The sequence below is a fragment of the Bos javanicus genome, chromosome 6 (assembly GCF_032452875.1).
Source record: "Bos javanicus breed banteng chromosome 6, ARS-OSU_banteng_1.0, whole genome shotgun sequence".
NCBI lineage: Eukaryota > Metazoa > Chordata > Mammalia > Artiodactyla > Bovidae > Bos > Bos javanicus.
In genome coordinates, this window is record NC_083873.1 from 44,994,605 (window position 1) to 45,016,167 (window position 21,563).

Here is a 21,563-nt window from a genome sequence, read left to right on the forward strand (position 1 = left end):
TATGAACATCCTTCATAAATCCAGTATTACTAATCCATGGGAAAGTTGTTAGAAAATACCATCTCAAGCCTTGTGAATCTCTTTTCTCTGCACTTGTCCAATTTTCTCTGGTTACTCAAGCCATCTGTTTCTCACCTCTTCTCCCTTTTCCACTAAAATCTACCCTTAGGGGATCTTATTTGGATCATGACTCAAATGTAAAAAAGGAAATTAATTAGAGAAGTGAACAATGATAGCATATTTGATGATATCAAGATAATTGGGGTTGAAAACAGTATTGTGACTTTTTAAAAAATGAGTCCTTTAGTTGTTGTTCAGTTACTCAGTCTTGTCCGACTCTTTACTAACCCCATGGACTGCAGCACACTAGGCTTCCCTGTCCTTCACTAACTCCTGGAGTTTGCTTAAACTCATGTCCATTGAGTCAATGATACCATCCAACCATCTCATCCTCTGTTGCCCCCTTCTCCTCCTAAGAGAAAGGAGATTCTTCAGGTAGGAGATTCATATTGAAATGTGAGCTACACGTTAAAATGCATATTTGCTTTAAAGTAAGAGGGTGGTGCAAGTAAAACAAAATAGGGCTTGGTAAGTGTCAAAGGTGGCCCTCATTATATGGTTCTCTCCAATATGTTTGAAAATTTCCATAATAAAAACGTTTTTTAATAAACCACTCTCAGGGAAACATCTGATAAACTTATCCAAACTAAGATGTTGCTGCTAAGGGTAAATAGCAGTTATCCATTTCCTGATGTAGCTATTAATACATTTTAACAGGATTCAAAAAAAGACTTAAGACAAATAAATAAATACAACAGTAGCAAATAAGGTGGGAGCAAAGGAGAGAGGAGGGAAGGAGGGGGCCATGAGGAAAATGGCCACTCGAACAACAGCTTTGAATACAGTTCATCTTACTGTTCATTTTTTCATCTGATCTAATAGGATTTAATCAAGATCAGGCCTCTAAACCTGGCTGCATTTTTTAAAATTGAAGTATAGTTGATTTACAATGTTGTGTTAGTTTCAGTGATTCAGATATGTGTGTATATATATATTTTTTAAAGATTATTTTTCCTATACTCAAAATATTGAGTATAGTTTCCTGTGCCATACAGTAGGTCCTGTTTGTTCCTATAGTAGTGTATTTATGTTAATCCCAAACTCCTAATTTATCTCCATCCCTTTCCCCTTTGATAACTGTTAGGTTTGCTTTCTATGTCTAACACAGCTACATTTTAAAAGATTGTCTCTGGTGCTACTTTGTTGAAATCTCTTTGTTGTTGTTGTTAACTGCCATGTAATAATAGCTACTATGAATGCACTTGCTGTTTATCAGACTCCTTGCTAGGTACTTCACACGCATGATTACATTTGATCTTTATTTCAACTTTCTTAGATATCATTACCCCAATTTTACAGATGAGTCAAAAGTAACTTGTGCAATGTCACTCAGACATGTAGAAGTCTGGTCTCTCAATTATGTCATGGTCACCACAGTACCTTGGTCACTATAGTACTTTGGTCACAACAGAACTCTTCCTAAAGGTTCAGGGGATGATTTACTCTTCTCACAGTGTATGGACCACTTGTCAGAGGTATGCTAAACCACTGTCTTGCCCCATGTTTAAAACAGTAATTAGTACTTTAAATTACTAAAGAGCTAACAACTGAGGTTTGAGCTAACGTTGAAGGAGCAAACAATGCAGAGGGCATGGGTTCAATCCCTGGTCAGGGAACTAAGATAGCACACGCCTCAAGGAGAGGCCAGGAAAAATAAAAAGGAGTGAATATCAGGGAGGTTGTCAGCAAAGCACATTGCTGTAGCCAGGTAACAAAGTCTTTTCTTGATGGGGAGACTGGAGCAGGACCTCTTTGGATCTGCCATAACCAAATAGGATTTTTGGAGCTCTGTCCTAGAAGCAATAGAAAACCACTGAATAGACTCAATCAGACATGATAAGATTTCATACACAGTTAAAATATAATTAATAATGCCTACTGAATCATTCATACAACAAATACATGTCTCATGTGCCAGGTGCCATTTAGGTACTTGGGTATATGTGAGGGGACAAAGATCCTGCCCTGAAGTAGCTTATGTTCTAGCCAGAGGGATAGAGAGAAACAATTGAATGTAATAGTTAAATTACATAATACGTTGTATCTTTGCTCTTCAGTGTGGTCCCTGGGCCAGTATCACAGGCCAGTATCTGTTATCGCCTGTTGCTTTGCTAGAAATGCCAGCCTCACCCCAGATCTACTGAATTCAAATGTGCATTTTAACAAGAAGCCCACTTTTAAGCACAAAAAAACTGAGGCTCCACTTTCAACTTTAAGAAAAATTTTAAGCAATGTTAAAGTGGGGGAGATAGCCACCAGTATTAAGAGTAGTAGTCTAGGTAGACCTCATCAGGAAGGGAAAGTTTGATTAAAAACATGAAAGAGGTGAGTTAGCCAAGCCTCTGGGTTGAGCTGTTTCCAGGCAGAGGAAGTAGCTGGAACCAAGGCTCTGAGGCAAACTGTGCCTAGTGTTTGAAGAACAGCAAGATAGCCAGTTTGGCTGGAAGGGGCAAAGGTGAAGAGTAGAAAAAAGAGAGAGATAAAGGAAGTCAGAGAGATAAAGGGGGTGGGAGTAGGATGGCCAGATGCTGTCGGGCCTTTGGGGGCACAACAAGGACTATGACTTACACTGAGTGATATAAGGAGTCACTACAAGAGTTTGAGCAGGCAAGTGACTACACGCCTTAAAAGGATCACTCTGGCTGTTGTATTGAGAATAAGATTGTAATGGGGCATGGTGAGAAAACAGGGAGACTTTTAGGGGTGGGAGGGAAGTACCGAAATAATTCAGATAAAAAACACTGATAGGTGAGACCTAGTGGATAAAAGAGGAGGAGGTAAGAAGCAGTTTGATCCTAGATAACTTTTTAAGGTAGATTCAACAAAGTTTCTTGATGAATTAGATGTAGGATGTGGGAAAAAAAGGGAAAGAGGAGAATTCAAAGGTGTGGAGTTCAAGAAAGAGGTCTGCTTGAGACCCATATTTGATCATTCTACTATAAAGTTATATAAGAATAGGGCTAAATATAGCAAACCACTGTGCCGGTAGGTCTGCTGACTATACCAAAAACTTTGGTCAGATAATACAATGGATGTGGGCATCACAGTAAATGAACTTTCTCTGTACATTTTTGTTGGGTTGTGATCTAGAATTTCAGGTACACAAAATTATTAATGCATATTTAAATGTTTCTTTAAAAAAAACTCTCAGATATAAACACAAAACAGAAATTCACAAAAATCTAAATAGAAAAATTCTGGAAAAAGAAAAAAGATCGTCATCAAAAATCAACTAATACTTTGTAATTTCCACTGGAAATGAACAAAATTTTATTGATGATTCTCTCTCAGAAATAATTCTACTGGGAATTCCCTGGTGGGTTCCTATGTTTAGGACTTGGTGTTTTCACCGCCATGGCCAAGGTTCCTCTGATTAGGGAACTAAGATCCTGTAAGCCACATGGTGTGGCTGAAAAAAAAAAATCTACCTAATAAGCTAAGAAATAGATTTTCATTTAATTTTTAAAATTTAATTTAAATCTAGTAAAAATTGGTACATTATAGATTTATGCAGACCATCATAGTAGTTATTAACAGCAAGTGCTATGTTTCAAGTATTGAGTTAATCACTTTGTATCTCACTTAAATCCTCAATCCTAAAGGATTGTACCCACTTAACATACGATGAGACTGAGATTCAGAGAGGTTAAATGTGAATTCACATGGGTTAATAAGTACCAGTGCAAAGATTTAATTAAAAATCAAACGAGAACCTGCAAAAATCAAACAGTACAATTTAAAAACAAAGTCTGCTGAAGAAGGAAGTACGACCATTTTATATTTAATTAACATGTTTCTTTTTAAATACTTTTAAGCCTCCAACCGTCTACAGTCAACAGAGCTTTGCAAAATGGGTGCTGGAAGATTCTCTTCTCCTTCCCCTTTTTAAAAAAAAATAATCTAGCCTCCACCCCCATGACTCATGAGTCTCATTACAAAGTATGACTTTCCTTGCTGATTTCTGGGCAAGTTAATACTGATGATTAAATGAAAATATGTGCAAGTAATTTAATGTTAGTTATCTGCACTTTCAGATTTTATCTGTAGCAATGATTAGGTAAAATAATGTAACACACTGCCATGATTTATTAAAAATTTATTGCATAATAAATTATACAATTCAGTCTTATTTTTAAATAGTCTACAGCAAAAATATTTTTGGAAATATCTTTCTCTTTTAGTAAAACACATAAGTTAGCAGGCTGACACCAGCTTCAATTCTAATAGCTAAAATCCCTCACAACTATACATTTAAACATAGTCTTTCTTCACAGTTCTCTAAATGTTCAAGTTGACACCAATATCACTTGATAAAAACAAGACCATATAAATAGTTTCAGATTTTGCTTAAGGCCTTAGATTGAACTTTAAAATATTAGGTGGAAAATTATAGTCATTAGCCTTGAACTCATCGTCTTACACGTGTACACACCATAATGACCAAGAAGAGCATGAAAGTAGAAAGGCAGGCACGAAGGAACACAGTGGGGAAGTCTTAGGCCTGTATGCTGAGCGGCCGTAAGAGACCAATAATCAACACGATGTGACAGACAAGAAAAGACTATTTACAGGAACTTAAAAAAGATGTTCACAGCATATTCAGTTGTTTTATCAAATTATTCAGAGGGTATCAAACCTCTGAAATAATTCAACTTCTACGTACACAAACTTAGTTTAAAAACGGGACTGGCCTCATGAATGCAAAACACAAAACCATTTAAGGGCTTGGCAGAAATGAGTACATTTCAGACAGTGGGAAAAGAAAACCCAAGTTTTATATGCACCAAATGTGTATGTATTCATAAAAGTTTCCCTGAATGAGATTCACCAGGGTTTGCCATACCTGTCAGTTGTTGGATTTTTCCTCTACGAAAGAAGACAAGAATATAACTTAGGATGAGCTACTAATTCAATATTAAAGTAACATCACTGGTTGAACAAATTATCTCTGTTTAATTTTACTAAGACCTACCATGGCTGTCTAGTCTAAAACCAAAAGCATGCCCTATAGCTTAGACCTCATGACAGCACTTACTACAGTGGTTAAAGAAACAGAACCACAATAGAGGTATGTGCTAGGGCAAAATACCAGGGAAAAAAACTCAATTTAAAGTTATCATTCTGTATATCAAGTGCCCATTGACTGAACATAACTGTTTTCAATTATTCACATTTGATCAACTCATCAACTATTGCAAAAAGCTAAATAAAAAGATTTATAGTTGAACACAGAGTTCCTAAGGCTAGTATCACATATCATTCCCTGAAAGAGGGAGAATTTGTCAGCAGAGAACTTAAGAGCCAAATTGAGAATTGGATTGAAAATACCCTTTCCTGCTCTGTGTATAATAAGTAACACATTGGGTGTAGTGACCTAAAGAATATTTCATGTTATTCAATTTTCTTTTCTGGGCAGACTACCACACAGCCCAATGACTTTAAAAACCAAACTCCAAAATTCTACCTGATAGTCTTAATAAGGGCAGTTGGAGCACAAAGATAGAGGAGGTCATCTTAGCCACTGATTGGAAAAGATATCATCGGTTGGCCCTTTGCCCCAGTGAGACGATAACTAAAGCCAATTATGAGGCTTACCAATCATTACTAGGAGATTAAAATAAATAACTTGTATGTACATGGAAAGGAGAGATAGCAAGTCAAAGGACACTGGAGTGGGGACAAAGGAAAGCCTAAATGTGCAGAACCTATAATATCCCTTCAAAAATTCTTGACTTCTACAACCTCAAGGTCAAATTGAAACCAGCAGGAATAGAGTTGGAATTCTAAAACCTCTGAAAAGAAAGGGCTAATAGTAAAAGCTGCAGCTGATTTTATGCGCCAGGAATGAAATGTTATAACATATCTATCATTCACATGTGGGTTCGTGTAATTTATCTTCAATTAGAATTATTATCTATTCAGCAGCTGTAGCCCAAGAACTGCTGATACACCACAGATGAGAAAACATTTGCGGGTCTCTGGACTCTGGCCTTCCTTAAGTTAAATGCTGATCACATAAAATAGATCACTCGTTCTATAAAGCGATCTGGGCTTATGTGGACAGTATACTGCATCACCAGCATCTACATCCACAGCATCATTTCATTTCCTTTCACAGACTGGAGAGGGTCTATAGCAACTCTTCATCTTAATCAGTTCTTCGATTCAGTCCCAAATTCACGTTAAAAACATTATACAACTTTTTAATCCAGGATTTACCTTTGAAAGAAATATTTAAAGAACCCAGACACTTCAAGTATCTGAACCCCTGACATACAAAAATTTCAAAGCAACCCTTTATGATAGTTGTAATTAAGTACTTATCTCAACAGTGGACTTCCAAAGTTGGCAATAAAATATTCTAATTTACCAGTGGGAGTGGCAGCAATCTAAGCTCATGTTTAACACAGTTTACAGTACCAAACCAATGAAGAAAAACACAATCCAGAAAGAAAAGTGGCATTCTCTACTGTAGTGTTTTCAAAAATACATTCAAAGGGACGTCAGTAAGTATTTAATTAAAAAAACAGGTTCCATCTTTAGACAAGGATATATTCAAACTCAAATAGAAGGGATTCTTAGAGCCTTTAATATGCCAATAGGCAGGTTTGCAAAGTTCCCAACTTGCTCATGGAACCTTTCATACCCTTGAGCATCTCTTAGGAATAAATGCTCCACAGAGCAAGTCTTAAGAAACACAGTTTTGAAACTTTGGTGCATTCAGGAGCTTCACTAATTCCTTAGGCTATCAGTCTTAAAATTAACACCAAAAATAACAGTTATAGCCAGTAAGTCTAGGATTACAGATTCAGGAAGGAAGCATATGGGCAATGGGTAGGGAATACACCTGTTCATCATACTCCACCATTTTCACCTCCCCAGCAAAAATATGTTCAGAATCCCCATGTTAACCACTCTTGATGATGGCTGTACAAAACACCTGAACAAGCTAACCAAGACTGCTTGAGGCAAAAACACTGAAATAAAGTTTTCACTTTCCCAAATGGAAAAATGCACACGTGTCATATTAACAGTTTATAATTATATACTCAGAAGAGGTAACCTCTGTTATCAGTTAAGAATCTGCATACTGTGTAATTCATTAACATTTACGGAGCTACTTTATATTAAGTTACTAGTGAATAAGTAAAGCTGCTATGGAAAACTTCTCTTTATTTAGGAGTTCTCTTACTTTGGTGGTGGTTTAGTCGCTAAGTCATGTCCAACTCTTGCAACCCTATGGACTACAGCCTGCCAGGCTCCTCTGTCCATGGGATTCTCCAAGCAAGAATATTGGAGTGGGTTGCCATTTCCTTCTCCAAGGGATCTTTCCCATCCAGGAATCGAATCCAGGTCTCCTGCATCGCAGGCAGATTCTTTACTGACTGAGCTACGAGAGAATTTAGAGCAGTGTTTCTCAACCACAGCTCTAGTGAGATTTGGGGCTAGATAAATCTTTATTTTGGGAAGTTGTCTTGCCCATTGTAGGATGTTGAACAGCATGCCTGGCCTCCACTAACTGGATATCAATAGTATTCTGCTAGTTTTGACAATCAAAAAGATCCCCAAATGTTTCTTAGATATAAGCAAATCATCCTGAAGTTGAGATCCATTTCTATTGAGTGAAAATTAAAGCTTACACCTTGACTCTGCTTTCCTGGGAAATATCCATTTTACAGGCATACCATGACTTACACACATCGACAAACATCTAGTAAATAGTAGCATTAGTGATCTTTCTAAATTCTGTGTGGTCAGAAACTAAGTAATTTGTGAATGACAGAGAATGGTCAGAGGAACACAGTCTACACATTTCAAAGAGAATCAGAGGTCATGTGTAATTTTACTATCAACCTATTAGTAAGAATTATCTGAATCATAATGCTTAATTGGCAAATGTTTAACAATTGGAAAAATGTTAATTGTATATTATGACCTGTTGAGGATGGTAATGATTGAAGCAGTCTAAAAACAACAAATGTAACAATCATCAATGGCTAGCTCAGACCATATTCTATTCCTTGACCAAATATTCTCCATGAAATTCTCAATTCAAAAATCTTACGTTTTGTCTTTAAACTGTTAGCTTATACTGTAGCCTCCTCACTTCTTTCAAATTATCAAAAAGAAACCCTTCACATGTCATCAAGAAGAATCCTGGCATGTGTCAAGACATACATTATCTAGTTTTAAAGCCATTTCTTCTATATCCACATCTTCAGTTTTGTCATTATTGTCAACTCCAGATATGTCACTCTTTTTATTTTGTTCCTTTTTGACTGTCTTTAAACACTTGTCAAGTCTCTTTATGAACAAGTCCACATCCTGTGTCTTCATTCCAATGGCTGACGCAGCATTGAGGTAAGCACAAGGGTAATTATTTGTATGTGACATAAAGCCTCTGAAAGTGTAGCCACTCACAGTCTGCATAGACCCAAGAGGAACAACCCTGAAAGGGAAAAGATTTACCAATTTAATATGTCTGGTGATGTTAACAGAGTATCACTCATAAACAAAAGAAAGCTGTGTTACTAAGCCTTACACCCACTTACTAAAAAGTTTAAAAACAGCTATAGATCGTAGCCTATGAAAACAGACTGTCAGCCTTAAAATAAAATTATACGATACAATGCACTTCACACAGGAAGGTACTATCTGATGCTTACCATTACCTTATCTTCTATTAAAGAGCTACAAGCTCTAGAAATCAAAAACACCTTCACATCTTCCAAAAAGTAGAAAGAAAATTATTTGTTTTTGTACCAAATATGGAAATTTGACACTTCACATATACACACTTCAATGGAATATTTAAGTTTGTAAATCAAACCACTTTGATTAACTGCCATGTATCTCCTCAAGTAATCAATAGACTAAAATTACACCTATCTGATCATATTATGCATGGAAGGTTTTAGAGCAAGGCTCCAGAAGAAATCGCATAATTGCTTACAGTGGATTGATGGTCAGCAACTAGCAATACTCAGCAATGGCACATGCATTTTTAAAGCTTGATTTCACTGGCATACTTGATATAAGCAGATTTCTAACAGTACTTTTTTTAAAAAGCAGCCAATTAAGATCAACCTAAACATAAAGACAAATAGGGGCAACACTAAAAAGCAAGGCCAAGAAAACCATTTTATAAGTGTCAAAACTATGCTGCATACAGATAGAGCTCATCAAGTTAAAACGGTGAAGTAATCTAAGATTTTTTCCTTTTAGGAAGTTGTTCTTTGACGTGAAATCTCTGACCTCTGGTAGTCAGAGAGAAATTCTTTAGTAGAAGCATGTAAGAAGAGTACTTAGAGCAAGCTACTTCAAGTCATCTTTCTCTGACTCATCAAATATAAAATGAAAAATGAAATTCATCTTAAGCTATAAAAGCAAAAAAGACATTTTTCAAAGGCAAGACAAGAACTGCATAGCTGTTTTCAGTTTAGGAAATGGACTTTTCCTTAAAAACATTTTCACTTAAACTTAAGAATGAAGCTAACTTATTTCTAACACCATAATGTGAAGATTATCTAACAAAGGAAAATAAATACAAATTTGTACAGAGGGTAATGAACTTTGTTTTTGTGTATCTATTAAACAAGATTCATATCCCTTTGTGACTATTTCACACACTACAGGTGGATGCATAACAGCCTCACAGATTCTCTACCTCATCACTATTTTCCTCCATGATGAATCCTCAGGTATAGCTCACCATATACTTGAGGGACTTATTGGTAAGGAAACATACTTCATTAACTTTATAACACAAAATAAAACCAATTCCCTTTTAAACATACTTACCTGGCTCCAGAAACCTGTCTTGTAAAAAGCATGGAGCCCAGCTGAGTGACAGCTCTGCTACAGTGTTTATCTAGGGTTCTAAGTGTCATAGCTGAAAGAGAAAACAGTATTCCAGTGAGCCTTGGTTCACCAGCCCAAAACCACTCAAGAAACAAATAACCATGAAGACGTTACTTTTTTTTATTGTGTTAACAAACATAAAGCATAAAATTTACCATCTTACCCAATTTTTAAGTATATACTTCAGTGGTATTAAATACTCAAACACTGTTAAACAACCATTACACCATTCATCTCCATAACTCTTTTTCTCTTAAAAACTGACACTCTACACCTATTAAACTGTAATTCTCCATTCTCCCCGACCCTAGCAACCGGCATTACACTTTCTATCATGATTTTGAGTACTCTTAAGTGCCTCACACAGGTGGAATCATATGGCATTTATCTTTTGCAACTGGCTTATTCCATGGAGATAGCACTTTTTATTCATTGTCTCATGGCACCATTTCACTTTAATGCACTTAATAAATTATAGTAAGGATTTTCTTGCATATCAAAGAAAAATATTTTAAAACAAGCTAACATACTCAGAAAAGAATTTCCATACAACCCTTCCAAAGAGTGAATATTCCAATTAAATTCATGGAACAATGACATGAATAGCATGACTTACCATACTAGATACTTTACAGTTATAATCTCAACCACTCTTAACTTTGTATGTGAGGGATCATTATCTCTACTTATAGACAGGGAAAAGAAAGTTAGAGGCTACTACATGGCAGAACTGAAATTCAGATCACACCATATCACCTTCTATAGCATCTACCTAGATTTTAAACCAACAGAGAGGACTGACTAGGGTGATTTATTATCTATCAGTGGCCAAAAGGTTTTCCAAGGAAGTTCATTCCTGGAAAAGGCTTCAACTACAGATTATTAATTTCCTTACTTTCCTCAGATATACATAAATATGAGCCATATTATACTATATATATTCACAAATTAAAAGAGGTAATTATGAAGCTTAAATGTTAAATACATAAAAATCAACATTCATATTAACCTGTTTAGTAGCTCCTGTACTACAATGACAATATTAAATTATCATAAACACTGATATCTCTAACATAGGCATACTAAGGAAAACTAACAATAATAGCATTAAAAATTATAAGAGTAACTTTAATATCCAATGTTATGGTATTTTTTTAACTGGTAGAAATTTTTAAATAGTTATATAGATTCCTTATTATTGACCAAATTATTCTGGTAAGAAGCAAGAGGTCAAAGTATTTTTTCCATATATTCATTGCAACATAATACAGATTTGAATTCTTTCAACACATAGGTTTTACCTTTGAAATACATTAAAGCATTTAAAAAGGCTAACTAAATTTTTAAAATTTACAAATCAGTACTGTAATGAAATTAGAAACATCACTGTAACAAGGAAGAACTCATACTCTTTTGAGAAATACCAGCTTCCCACTGGAAATGGTTCAGAAGTACTAATGTTTTAAAAAAGAAAAAAAATTACCTAAAGATATGGGATTGTGAGGTGTATGCAACAGTCTTTCATTGTAGGCTTCTGACAGCTTCTTTAGTTGGTTGGACAAATAGGAAAACATTTCCTGCAACAACAAAATGTTACATTTACAGAAAATCAAATAAACACTCACTGCAACTTGCCGGATTGAGTAAAACAAATCTGACTGGTGTATAGTCTATGCTGTAAATTAACTCATCCATGTGCCCTAGGGACAATTCTTTCCTTTGCCACAATATAGTAAGATTCAGAGCTGCCAGAATGATCTGAAACCACAGGATTTAAAGGTAAAGAACCAGAACATTTCCTGCTCAGGTGCTATCACATATCTATCAGAAATCCATCCTCTTTTCAGAATCTCCAGGGCTACCACTCTAGTCTAAGCAGCCATCAACCTCTCCCCTGGACCACAGCAATAGATTCTAAATGACTTCTCTGCCTTCTTTCCCGCCCTTCTACAATCTGTTCTTCAGACCGAGGCCAGAGTGGTCTTTCAAAAACATAAATCTGATCATGTTCCTCCCAACTTCCTCCTGTAAGTATTAAAAACAAAAAACAAAGAAAAAACAACAACAACTCTTCATCTATAAGGCCCTGCATGATCCAGTCAAGCCAACATGCCCAACTCGGCAACAACCATTCCCTCTACTTACTACGTGCCAGCCACATCAGCCTCCTTTTCTGATCCCTGGACACGTCTAACCTTTGTGCCTGCTCCTCCAGGACTGGGAAGGCTCTTCTCCCAGATCATGCCATGAGTGGTCCCTTTTGTCACAATCTAAGGAGACCTTATCTCTTCTCTATTAAAGTAACTGTAGACCCTGCCTACCTCCAGCTCCTAATCTCCCTCCAACACCACTGTCTATTTTGGTTCCTTCACTATACTTACACAGTCTGAAGTTATCTCTTTTATGTGCTCAAATAAATATTGCCTATGACTACCCACTAGAATGGAAAAACTTGAAAGCTGGGACTCCTTACCTTCTTCACCACTGTTTTCCCAACATCAAGAAAAATATGCCAAGATTTTAGTATGTAAGTGAATTGGGAAGAGACAGTTTAAAAATTAATTTCCTTTAATATTATAAACTTAAAATTAACAATTTCCTTTTAACTCAATTAAAAAAAAATATAGCAGCTAACAACTAAAAACTGTACTGTTGATCCTACTCTGAAAAGTATATCTGGTAGTAAAAAGTAAAAATACATATTATTTTACAAGTACAAAATTTCATGTGCACAGGCACATTTGAGAATTTAATGAAGCTACAAACAAATATTAAGTTGGCAACTATTTGACCTAAAATTGTTTTTTCTTCTCCTAGTAAGGACTTTAAAAAGTGTTGAAATGAATATCTGCCCCAGTAAGTCTGCAGCTGAACAAACCCATTTGCAATGACCTCCTCCAGCCATAGTCAAGACATATAAATTCTAATGATGTACCAAAGAGCCAAGGGCCAACAGAGTACCTAAGTGAAGACAGGAGGAAATCATACTTGAACTTCAAAGACCACATAAGCGGCTTCAGTTTTCTCTAAGGTTAAGGATTGGCGAGTCTGAGCCCACACTGGGACCCAGAGTAGCTTTTTCATGTCTAAAGCACATAGTAGATGACTAACTCTGTCTTTTGTTAGGTAAGGATTAAAAGAAGAGGAAAATTCCTACCAGGTTTATGAATTATGAATGAGTCTCCTTAAGACCACAAGCATTTTTATCCTTGTCAACACAGTATATTTTATATTCTGACCTAAAAAAACTTTAATACTCATTCTTAAATTTTTAGGATCTTTTAAGATCAATTCTCAGCATGCCAGAATTATGAAATCTTAGATCACTAAAATATACTGATTCTTTTTATATTAAAAAAGTTAACATCCACATTTGTCATACCAAATGAAGTTATAAGTAAACATACTGTTATATTTAATAAGTTTTTCTCTTCTGTCATTAAAAAAAAAAAGTGTACAGAAATACTTTAGGAGACATATGTTATCACCATTTGCAGTAACAGAAAAAAGAGTGGGCATCTTTTCTTAGACATATAAAGATTTCCTGGCCCTTCCGTCTTAAACTAATATTTTGATGTTCACTAGGTGAAATTATAAGAAAATCAAATGAAATTTTAAAATCAAGAGTTTTTCCTATAACTGGAATAATTTAATATCTTTTAGGTACCATGCCAGTGTTAATGAAGAGCAAAATTCCTGGGTTTCATTTACGTATTTCCCTTTACTATAAAGTAACTAGGTCACTATCATAATGCTCAGTGTTGGGAATTCCCCTAGAGGTCCAGTGGTCAGGACTTGGTGCTTTCACTGCCAATGGTCTGGGTTCAATCCCTGGCTGGGGAACTAAGATCCTACAGGCCAAAAACATTAAAAATAAAATTTTAAAAATGTTCAGTGCTGTTTAAAAAAGAAAAAAAAAGTCATATATTTTAATTTAGATGTTAACTGCTGATTCTTCATATTATACATTAAAGTCTTAATGGGAATCTAATTCTCTCTTACTGTCAAATTCATTAACTTCCCATGCTGCTGCTAAGTCACTTCAGTCGTGTCCGACTCTGTTCGACCCCACAGACGGCAGCCCACCAGGCTCCCCCGTCCCTGGGATTCTCCAGGCAAGAACACTGGAGTGGGTTGCCATTTCCTTCTCCAATGCATGAAAGTGAAAAGTCAAAGTGAAGTCGCTCAGTCGTGTCCGACTCTTAGCGACCCCATGGACTACAGCCTACCAGCCTCCTCCATCCATGGGATTTTCCAGGCAAGAGTACTGGAGTGGGGTGCCATTGCCTTCTCCGCATAAGCAGAAACAAATCTGAGAGCCAGGAAATGCCTTTTACAGACTCCCACATTCTCCCCCCTAACACTAACAACAAAAAACTTATTTCAATTGTGAGGGCCAAATTTAAAATATTATTCTCTCTAGTATGACTGCCACAGTTATCACCAATGTGATCACACTTGTAGAATAAAAGGAACCTGAAAAGAGTAATTTCTCCTTAATTTGTACTTAGCTATTTCTTTAAAAAAAAAAAAAGAAAGGAAATGGTTCCTTAATAACACCCTTAGAGGATGCTTTTAAATTCACTAATGCATACATGGCTATTAAAAAACAGATTTTTCCAGTGTTCAATTTCTAATACCTTAACAAATTAATTCTATCCAGTTCTATCAATTACTTGCTAATACCACTGGAATGGTAGCTAATATTAGAATAAAAATCTTCAGACTATAAATGTAATGCTAAAGTAACTAAATCACATATTACTAGTATGGGAGTAATTAAACAAAAAGAATATATTTGTGAGTCAAGTTCACATCCATCTGCAAATGTTTTTAGTATCTCTACTCTGTATAAAGGGTTATGACAAGTAATCCAATAAATAAAGCAGCGTAAAATATCTTAAAGCACAATGTACTGAGTCCTACAGTATTTCACATATTAAGGTCCTAAATGCTCTCCCATTAATATCACTACACTTTAAAAATATCATTTAAGAGACTGTACCACTATTTCCTACACTAATACTTAGCTAAGCAGTTTTTTACCTGATATATTAAAGGTATTTCAAAACCTGAACTATTTTTTTCCTACAGTTAAATCTATAACTGACATTTATTATAAAATACTCCTGTGAAGGGAGAAATTTATAAGCACTCCAAACAAATGTATATAGAAAGATCTTACTTAAAAGAAATGAAATATTATTGATTTTCTATGTCTTTTGTGCTGTATTTAACTTAATTTTAAAAGATTCTTCACCAGAGATAAGCTGAACCGTACACCTGAATGCTAATGTCAGCTACATTTCTAGAATAAAAATATAGAACTTTACACCATAACTCAAGATGTTAATGGAAGAGAAGTTGAATTACATTAAGCATTATCTTTCATATAGCCTTTTGCAAATTGATTTGCAGTTGTGAAGCCCAACATCTAGCTTATCCGTTCCCATAATCCAAGATGTACATAATTCACTAAATTTTAAAGAAAAGGGTCTTAGGTAACCACGTCTTTTGAAATAACTATTTCATGTTACACGATGAAAGAGAACTTCACATATCATTACAATATGCCTCATAAGGTGGGTAATAAATCAAAAAGGAAACATAACAAGTAGTCTGGTATTTCAATGATAATAATGTGTAAGGATGGACAGACAATGGACTGGAGGTACACATCCACTCACACAGATGTTCTAAGTGAAGACACACATACTAAACGTGGGATGCTGCTATCCATGACAATGGCCAGGCCACAGGTCCAGACATACTCCATGCCGCACAGGCTAAAGCTTTCAAACTTCTCTACTGATGCTTCATATCCAGGCCTAAAATCTGACACTTTCGTTGGGATTCAACTACTCTACCTTTAGGGCTACAAAGTTTGTTTGAGTTATATGTCTAACGCTCTCCAAGTTTCAGCAAACAAATTCCAGTCACTGAAGCAGCCATTTTGTCATTCCTTTTCTGCAGATATTCTCTTTCCCAAATCAGCAGATATTTGCAACAATGAACGATTACCTGCCTGTCCGGTTCAGCAGAGCACTCTTATAAAAAGTAAAGCTAAGCAGAATAATGGTCTTCTCTGGAACCAAACCTGAAGCAGAGATGAACATCTAAGACTGATTATTCTTTTGCATAGAGCAACTCAAAGAAATAGTTTCTGCAATTTTCATCCCTGTTCTTAAAGGCCTCTTCAGTTAAACTTCCTGGTCACTTCTCCCCTCAATGAAGCAGACATGTTGATCAGGAAGGGGCTAAGGGTGAACAGGTTCAATTCACACACACAGTTCCACTCTCTTAGATCCTTTCACTCTTCAAAAAAGAAGGCTTGAGGAGGAATGGCTTCAAGCTGAGTTCTTGTCTGCTTTTACTGTGAAAAAGATAAAGCCTTTTTGGAAGAGATATAGCTAGATGAAATAACCTCTAAAAATATCATTGTGGTGAATAAGGGCACAGAATTAAAAAAAATCCTAAGTTTTCTTTTAACACTCCTTTTTTAGTACGCAATAACACCAATAATATAAAAAGGAGCTCTCAGTGATGGTATAAAAATAGCTCTGGCTGGAGCAAAATAGCTATGCCTCAGCTTCTCCAGAGCTGAACCAATAAACTATCACGATTAAATTTTCACAGTTCAAAAGCAAGTCCATTTAAACAAAAGAGGGTTTTACTTCTGCAACAAATCCAATAAAAAAAACAATATTTATGCTACATATATGCAATTATGGTTTATGGAGGACATCCACGTTTTTCAAGAAAAAGACTTTCCTGTTGAATGAAGTTGTTAAAAAGCAAACTTTTATTCTCTTACAATGATAGAGTTCTCAAATGAGCATTTTTATACTCTGAAGATTACTACTATAGATAGTCTCTGTTCTAAGTAAATTCAATACACAGAATTTTAAATAAAATCAATGAATACATTAGAGCCTTTGGGATTTTACACACCTCTATTAATAAGAAAAGGGGTCATGAGAGTACCATTTTTATGGCTCAGATGCCTAGCACAGAGCAGGCAAACACTTCCACAACAGTTGATGGGTGACTGGAAGCAAGTGGGAAGAGTGGGAAGACAGAAAGTGCAGAGGCTTCAGTATCACACAGACTCGGGTTTCAACAGCAGTTCTGGCACTTATGTGTGATTCTGGGTAAGTGCGTAACTTCTCCTAACCTCAATTTCATCTGTAAAATGGGCATGATATTTACCTCATAAATTTGCTCTGAGTACTACATGCGCTGCATGAAATAATGAACACAACGAACCTCGCAGAGTCCTAGACATACAGCAGACGTTCATAAAAATATTAGTTTCCCACCCACCTACTTTTCTCTTAGCCTAACAGTTTTCAGACTAAAATAATTAACATTAGCTAGCAGGACTCATACAGACACATGCTATTATACCGAAGCTATAATCCTATTCTTTTCCTGTCCCTGTTTCTTCCACTCTACACTATCTACATAAAGAAAAATAAAGTTCTGGATGCTACAAAGTGAGTGATCTCTTGACACCTAAAGTGGACTCATCCAATTCATAACACTAAAAAATAAAATTTCCCCACAAAATATTTACCCAGTGTTTAATAAAGGACAAAGTCCCAGTGAAATCAGAGCTGGGCTGCCTACTGGATCCATTTACCAGCTGAGCTACACATTCCTGCAAGTCAGTCTCAAAGCAGGTGGACTTTCATTCATGCTGAGCAAAACGTACACGTGCTTGGGACTTTGGCATCATCTAATAGTAACTTAAAATTTTAAAGTCAAACTCTAAATGTCAAAAGTAAGAAGCATGGCATAAAAGAAATTCCTAGACTGCAAAAAAATGACAGAACATCCCTAAAATCAACAATTTCAAAATCCTTAGGGGTAAGAAAAGTCCTTTTGGAAGAAGAGTATCTGCTAGGGAGGAAGCCCTATTCAAGTACAGTAAATGCTACACACAACAGGTAATCACCATTTTAAGTCATTCCTTTTTCACAAGTTTTCAACTATATCCCTATAGAGAAATGTCTCTATAAGAACATCTAAGTCATAAGAGATGTCAAGATACTTATTCCATGTAAAACAAGACTGAAGAGTGGACTTACGTGCTCCCAAATGTCCTTTCACTTTTCACTTTCATAAACACTACAACACTATGACATTGCAGGTTTCTGTTCCAAGCTTCCATTATAGATACAAATGATTTGTGTACCCCAAAATAATGGGTTTTAAGCTTGGGTGTGCATCAGATTTATCAGGGAAGTTTGTTAAAAATACAGTGACTAGGGACTTCCCTGGTGGTCCAGTGGTTAAGACCCTGCACTTACACTGCAGGGGAAATTTACATACCAAATAAATAATTACAAGTCTGATGAGAGTTATAAAAGAATAAGCAGTATTTCTCTATTGAAGATCCTCTAACAGCTATTTTACTCAGAATACAAGGCAAAGACCTTACATGGCCTAGAAAGGCCTACGTGACCAGCACCGCCCCCATTACCATCCTGACCTCAACTCTCACAACTCTCCTTAATCTCTTTGCCCTAATCACACTGCACTCTTCTCTGCTTCTCAAATGCACTGTTCAGTTCAGTCACCCAGTCGTGTCCAACTCTTTGTGACCTCATGGACTGCAGTATGCCAGGTCTCCCTGTCCATCACCAACTTCCAGAGTTTACTCAAACTCATGTCCATTGAGTCGGTGATGCCATCCAACCATCTCATCCTCTGTCATCCCCTTCTCCTTCCGCCTTCAATCTTTCCTAGCATCAGAGTCTTTTCAAATGAGTCAGTTCTTCACATCAGGTGGCCAAAGTATGGGAGTTTCAGCTTCAACATCAGTCCTTCCAATGACTATTCAGGACTGATCTCCTTTAGGATGGACTGGTTGGATTTCCTTGCAGTTCAAGGGACTCTCAAGAGTCTTCTCCAATACCACAGTTCAAAAGCATCAATTCTTTGACTCTCAGCCCTCTTTATGGTCCAACTCTCACATCCATACATGACTACTGGAAAAACCATAGCTTTGACTAGACGGACCTTTGTTGGCAAAGTAATATCTCTGCTTTTTAAAATGCTATCTAGGTTGGTCATAACTTTTCTTTCAAGGAGCAAGTGTCTTTTAATTTCATGGCTGCAGTCACCATCTGCAGTGATTTTCAGTTCAGTTCAGTTCAGTCGCTCAGTCGTGTCCGACTCTTTGCGACCCCATGAATCGCAGCACGCCAGGCCTCCCTGTCCATCACCAACTCCTGAGGTTCACCCAGACTCACATCCATCAAGTCAGTGATGCCATCCAGCCATCTCATCCTCTGTCACCCCCTTCTCCTCCTGCCCCCAATCCCTCCCAGCATCAGAGTCTTTTCCCTGAGTCAACTCTTCGCATGAGGTGGCCAAAGTACTGGAGTTTCAGCTTTAGCATCATTTCCTCCAAAGAAATCCCAGGGCTGATCTCCTTCAGAATGGACTGGTTGCATCTCCTTGCAGTCCAAGGGACTCTCAAGAGTCTTCTCCAACACCACAGTTCAAAAGCATCAATTCTTCGGCACTCAGCTTTCTTCACAGTCCAACTCTCACATCCATACATGACCACTGGAAAAACCATAGCCTTGACTAGACGGACCTTTGCTGGCAAAGTAATGTCTCTGCTTTTCAATATGCTTTCTAGGTTGGTCATAACTTTTCTTCCAAGGAGTAGCGTCTTTTAATTTCATGGCTGCAGTCACCATCTGCCGTGGTTTTGGAATCCAGAAAAATAAAGCCTGACACTGTTTCCCCATCTATTTCCCATGAAGTGATGGGACCAGATGCCATGATCTTCGTTTTCTGAATGTTGAGCTTTAAGCCAACTTTTTCACTCTCCACTTTCACTTTCATCAAGAGGCTTTTTAGTTCCTCTTCACTTTCTGCCATAAGGGTGCTGTTATCTGCATATATGAGGTTATTGATATTTCTCCTGGCAATCTTGACTCCAGCTTGTGCTTCATCCAGCCCAGCGTTTCTCATGATGTACTCTGCATATAAGTTAAAAAAGCAGGGTGACAATATACAGCCTTGACATACATATACAGCCTTGACATACTTGACATACTTTTCCTATTTGGAACCAGTCTGTTCTTCCATGTTCAGTTCTAACTGTTGCTTCCTGACCTGCATAGAGATTTCTCTGGAGGCAGGTCAGGTGGTCTGGTATTCCCATCTCTTTCAGAATTTTCCACAGTTTATTGTGATCCACACAGTCAAAGGCTCTGGCATAGTCAATAAAGCAGAAACAGATGTTTTTCTGGAACTCTCTTGCTTTTTCCATGATCCAGCAGATGTTGGCAATTTGGTCCCTGGTTCCTCTGCCTTTCCTAAAACCAGCTTGAACATCTGTAAGTTCACAGTTCTCATACTGTTGAAACCTGGCTTGGAGAATTTTGAGCATTACTTTACTAGCATGTGAGATAAGCATAACTGTGCGGTAGTTTGAGCATTCTTTGGCATTGCCTTGCTTCGGGATTGGAATGGAAATGGACCTTTTCCATTCTTGAGGCCATTTCTGAGTTTTCCAAATTTGCTGACATACTGAGTGTAGCACTTTCACAGCATCATCTTTTAGGATTTGAAATAGCTCAACTGGAATTCCATCACCTCCACTAGCTTTATTTGTAGTGATGCTTCCTAAGGCCCACTTGACTTCACATTCCAGGATGTCTGGCTCTAGGTGAGTGATCACACCATCGTGATTATCTGGGTCATGAAGATCTTTTTTGTACAGTTCTTCTGTGTATTCTTGCCACCTCTCTTAATATCTTCTGCTTCTGTTAGGTCCATACCATTTCTGTCCTTTATGGAGTCCATCTTTGGATGAAATGTTCCCTTGGTATCTTGAATTTTCTTGAAGAGATCTCTGGTCTTTGGCATTTTATTGTTTTCCTCCATTTCTTTGCACTGATCACTGAGGAAGGCTTTCTTATTTCTCCTTGCTATTCTTTGGAACTCTGCATTCAAACGAGTATATCTTTGCTTTTTTCCTTTGCCTTTCACTTCTCTTCTTTTCACAGCTATTTGTAAGGCCTCCTCAGACAGCCATTTTGCTTTTTTGCATTTCTATTTCTTGGGGATGGTCTTGATCACTGTCTCCTGTACAATGTTACAAACCTCTGTCCATAGTTCATCAGGCGCTCTATCAGATCTAGTCCCTTAAATCTGTCTCTTGCTTCCACTGTATAATCGTAAGGGATTTTATTTAGGTCATACTTTAATGGTCTAGTGGTTTTCCCTACTTTCTTCAATTTAAGTCTGAATTTGGCAACAAGGAGTTCATGATCTGAGCCACAGTCAGTTCCTGGTCTTCTGCCCTAATTTCAGGTACTGGTTTTTTGCCTGAAATACTCTTCTCCATCATACACTTGACGGAGTATACTCCCTCAAACTTCTTCAAGTCAACTCAGAAGTCATGTTCTCTATGAGGCCTGCACTAACCACTGTATTTTAAAAATCAGTTCTCACCATCTCCCCCCTCACATCAACCCTAACCCCCCTTATTTTACTCTGTTCTTCTTTTCCACAGTGCTTTCACCTGTATAATTTATGTATTAAACAAACTTTATAAT

At 36.9% G+C, this 21,563-nt stretch overlaps 1 protein-coding gene and 1 long non-coding RNA gene across 4 annotated transcripts in view; one reads left to right on the top strand and one right to left on the bottom strand.

The window, feature by feature from the left end:
- The first annotated feature begins 1,506 nt into the window (after positions 1-1,506).
- Positions 1,507-16,463, top strand: LOC133249415 (uncharacterized). The gene is made up of 3 exons (XR_009736943.1): positions 1,507-1,595; positions 12,799-13,012; positions 15,955-16,463. It is a non-coding gene; the product is annotated as an uncharacterized LOC133249415 (long non-coding RNA).
- SEPSECS (Sep (O-phosphoserine) tRNA:Sec (selenocysteine) tRNA synthase) overlaps positions 4,200-21,563 on the bottom strand; it is a 40,509-nt gene continuing 23,145 nt past the window's right edge. For 2 of the 3 annotated variants that reach the window (XM_061419825.1, XM_061419824.1), the window contains exons 9-11: positions 11,465-11,558; positions 9,922-10,012; positions 4,200-8,569 (exon numbers count right to left, since the gene is read on the bottom strand). In XM_061419825.1, the coding sequence (XP_061275809.1) occupies positions 8,266-8,569; positions 9,922-10,012; positions 11,465-11,558 (489 nt within the window). In that variant the 3' untranslated portion in view covers positions 4,200-8,265. Of the gene's footprint in view, positions 8,570-9,073; positions 9,208-9,921; positions 10,013-11,464; positions 11,559-21,563 lie in introns of all 3 variants that reach the window. The other variant, XR_009736942.1, reaches the window with a different exon arrangement.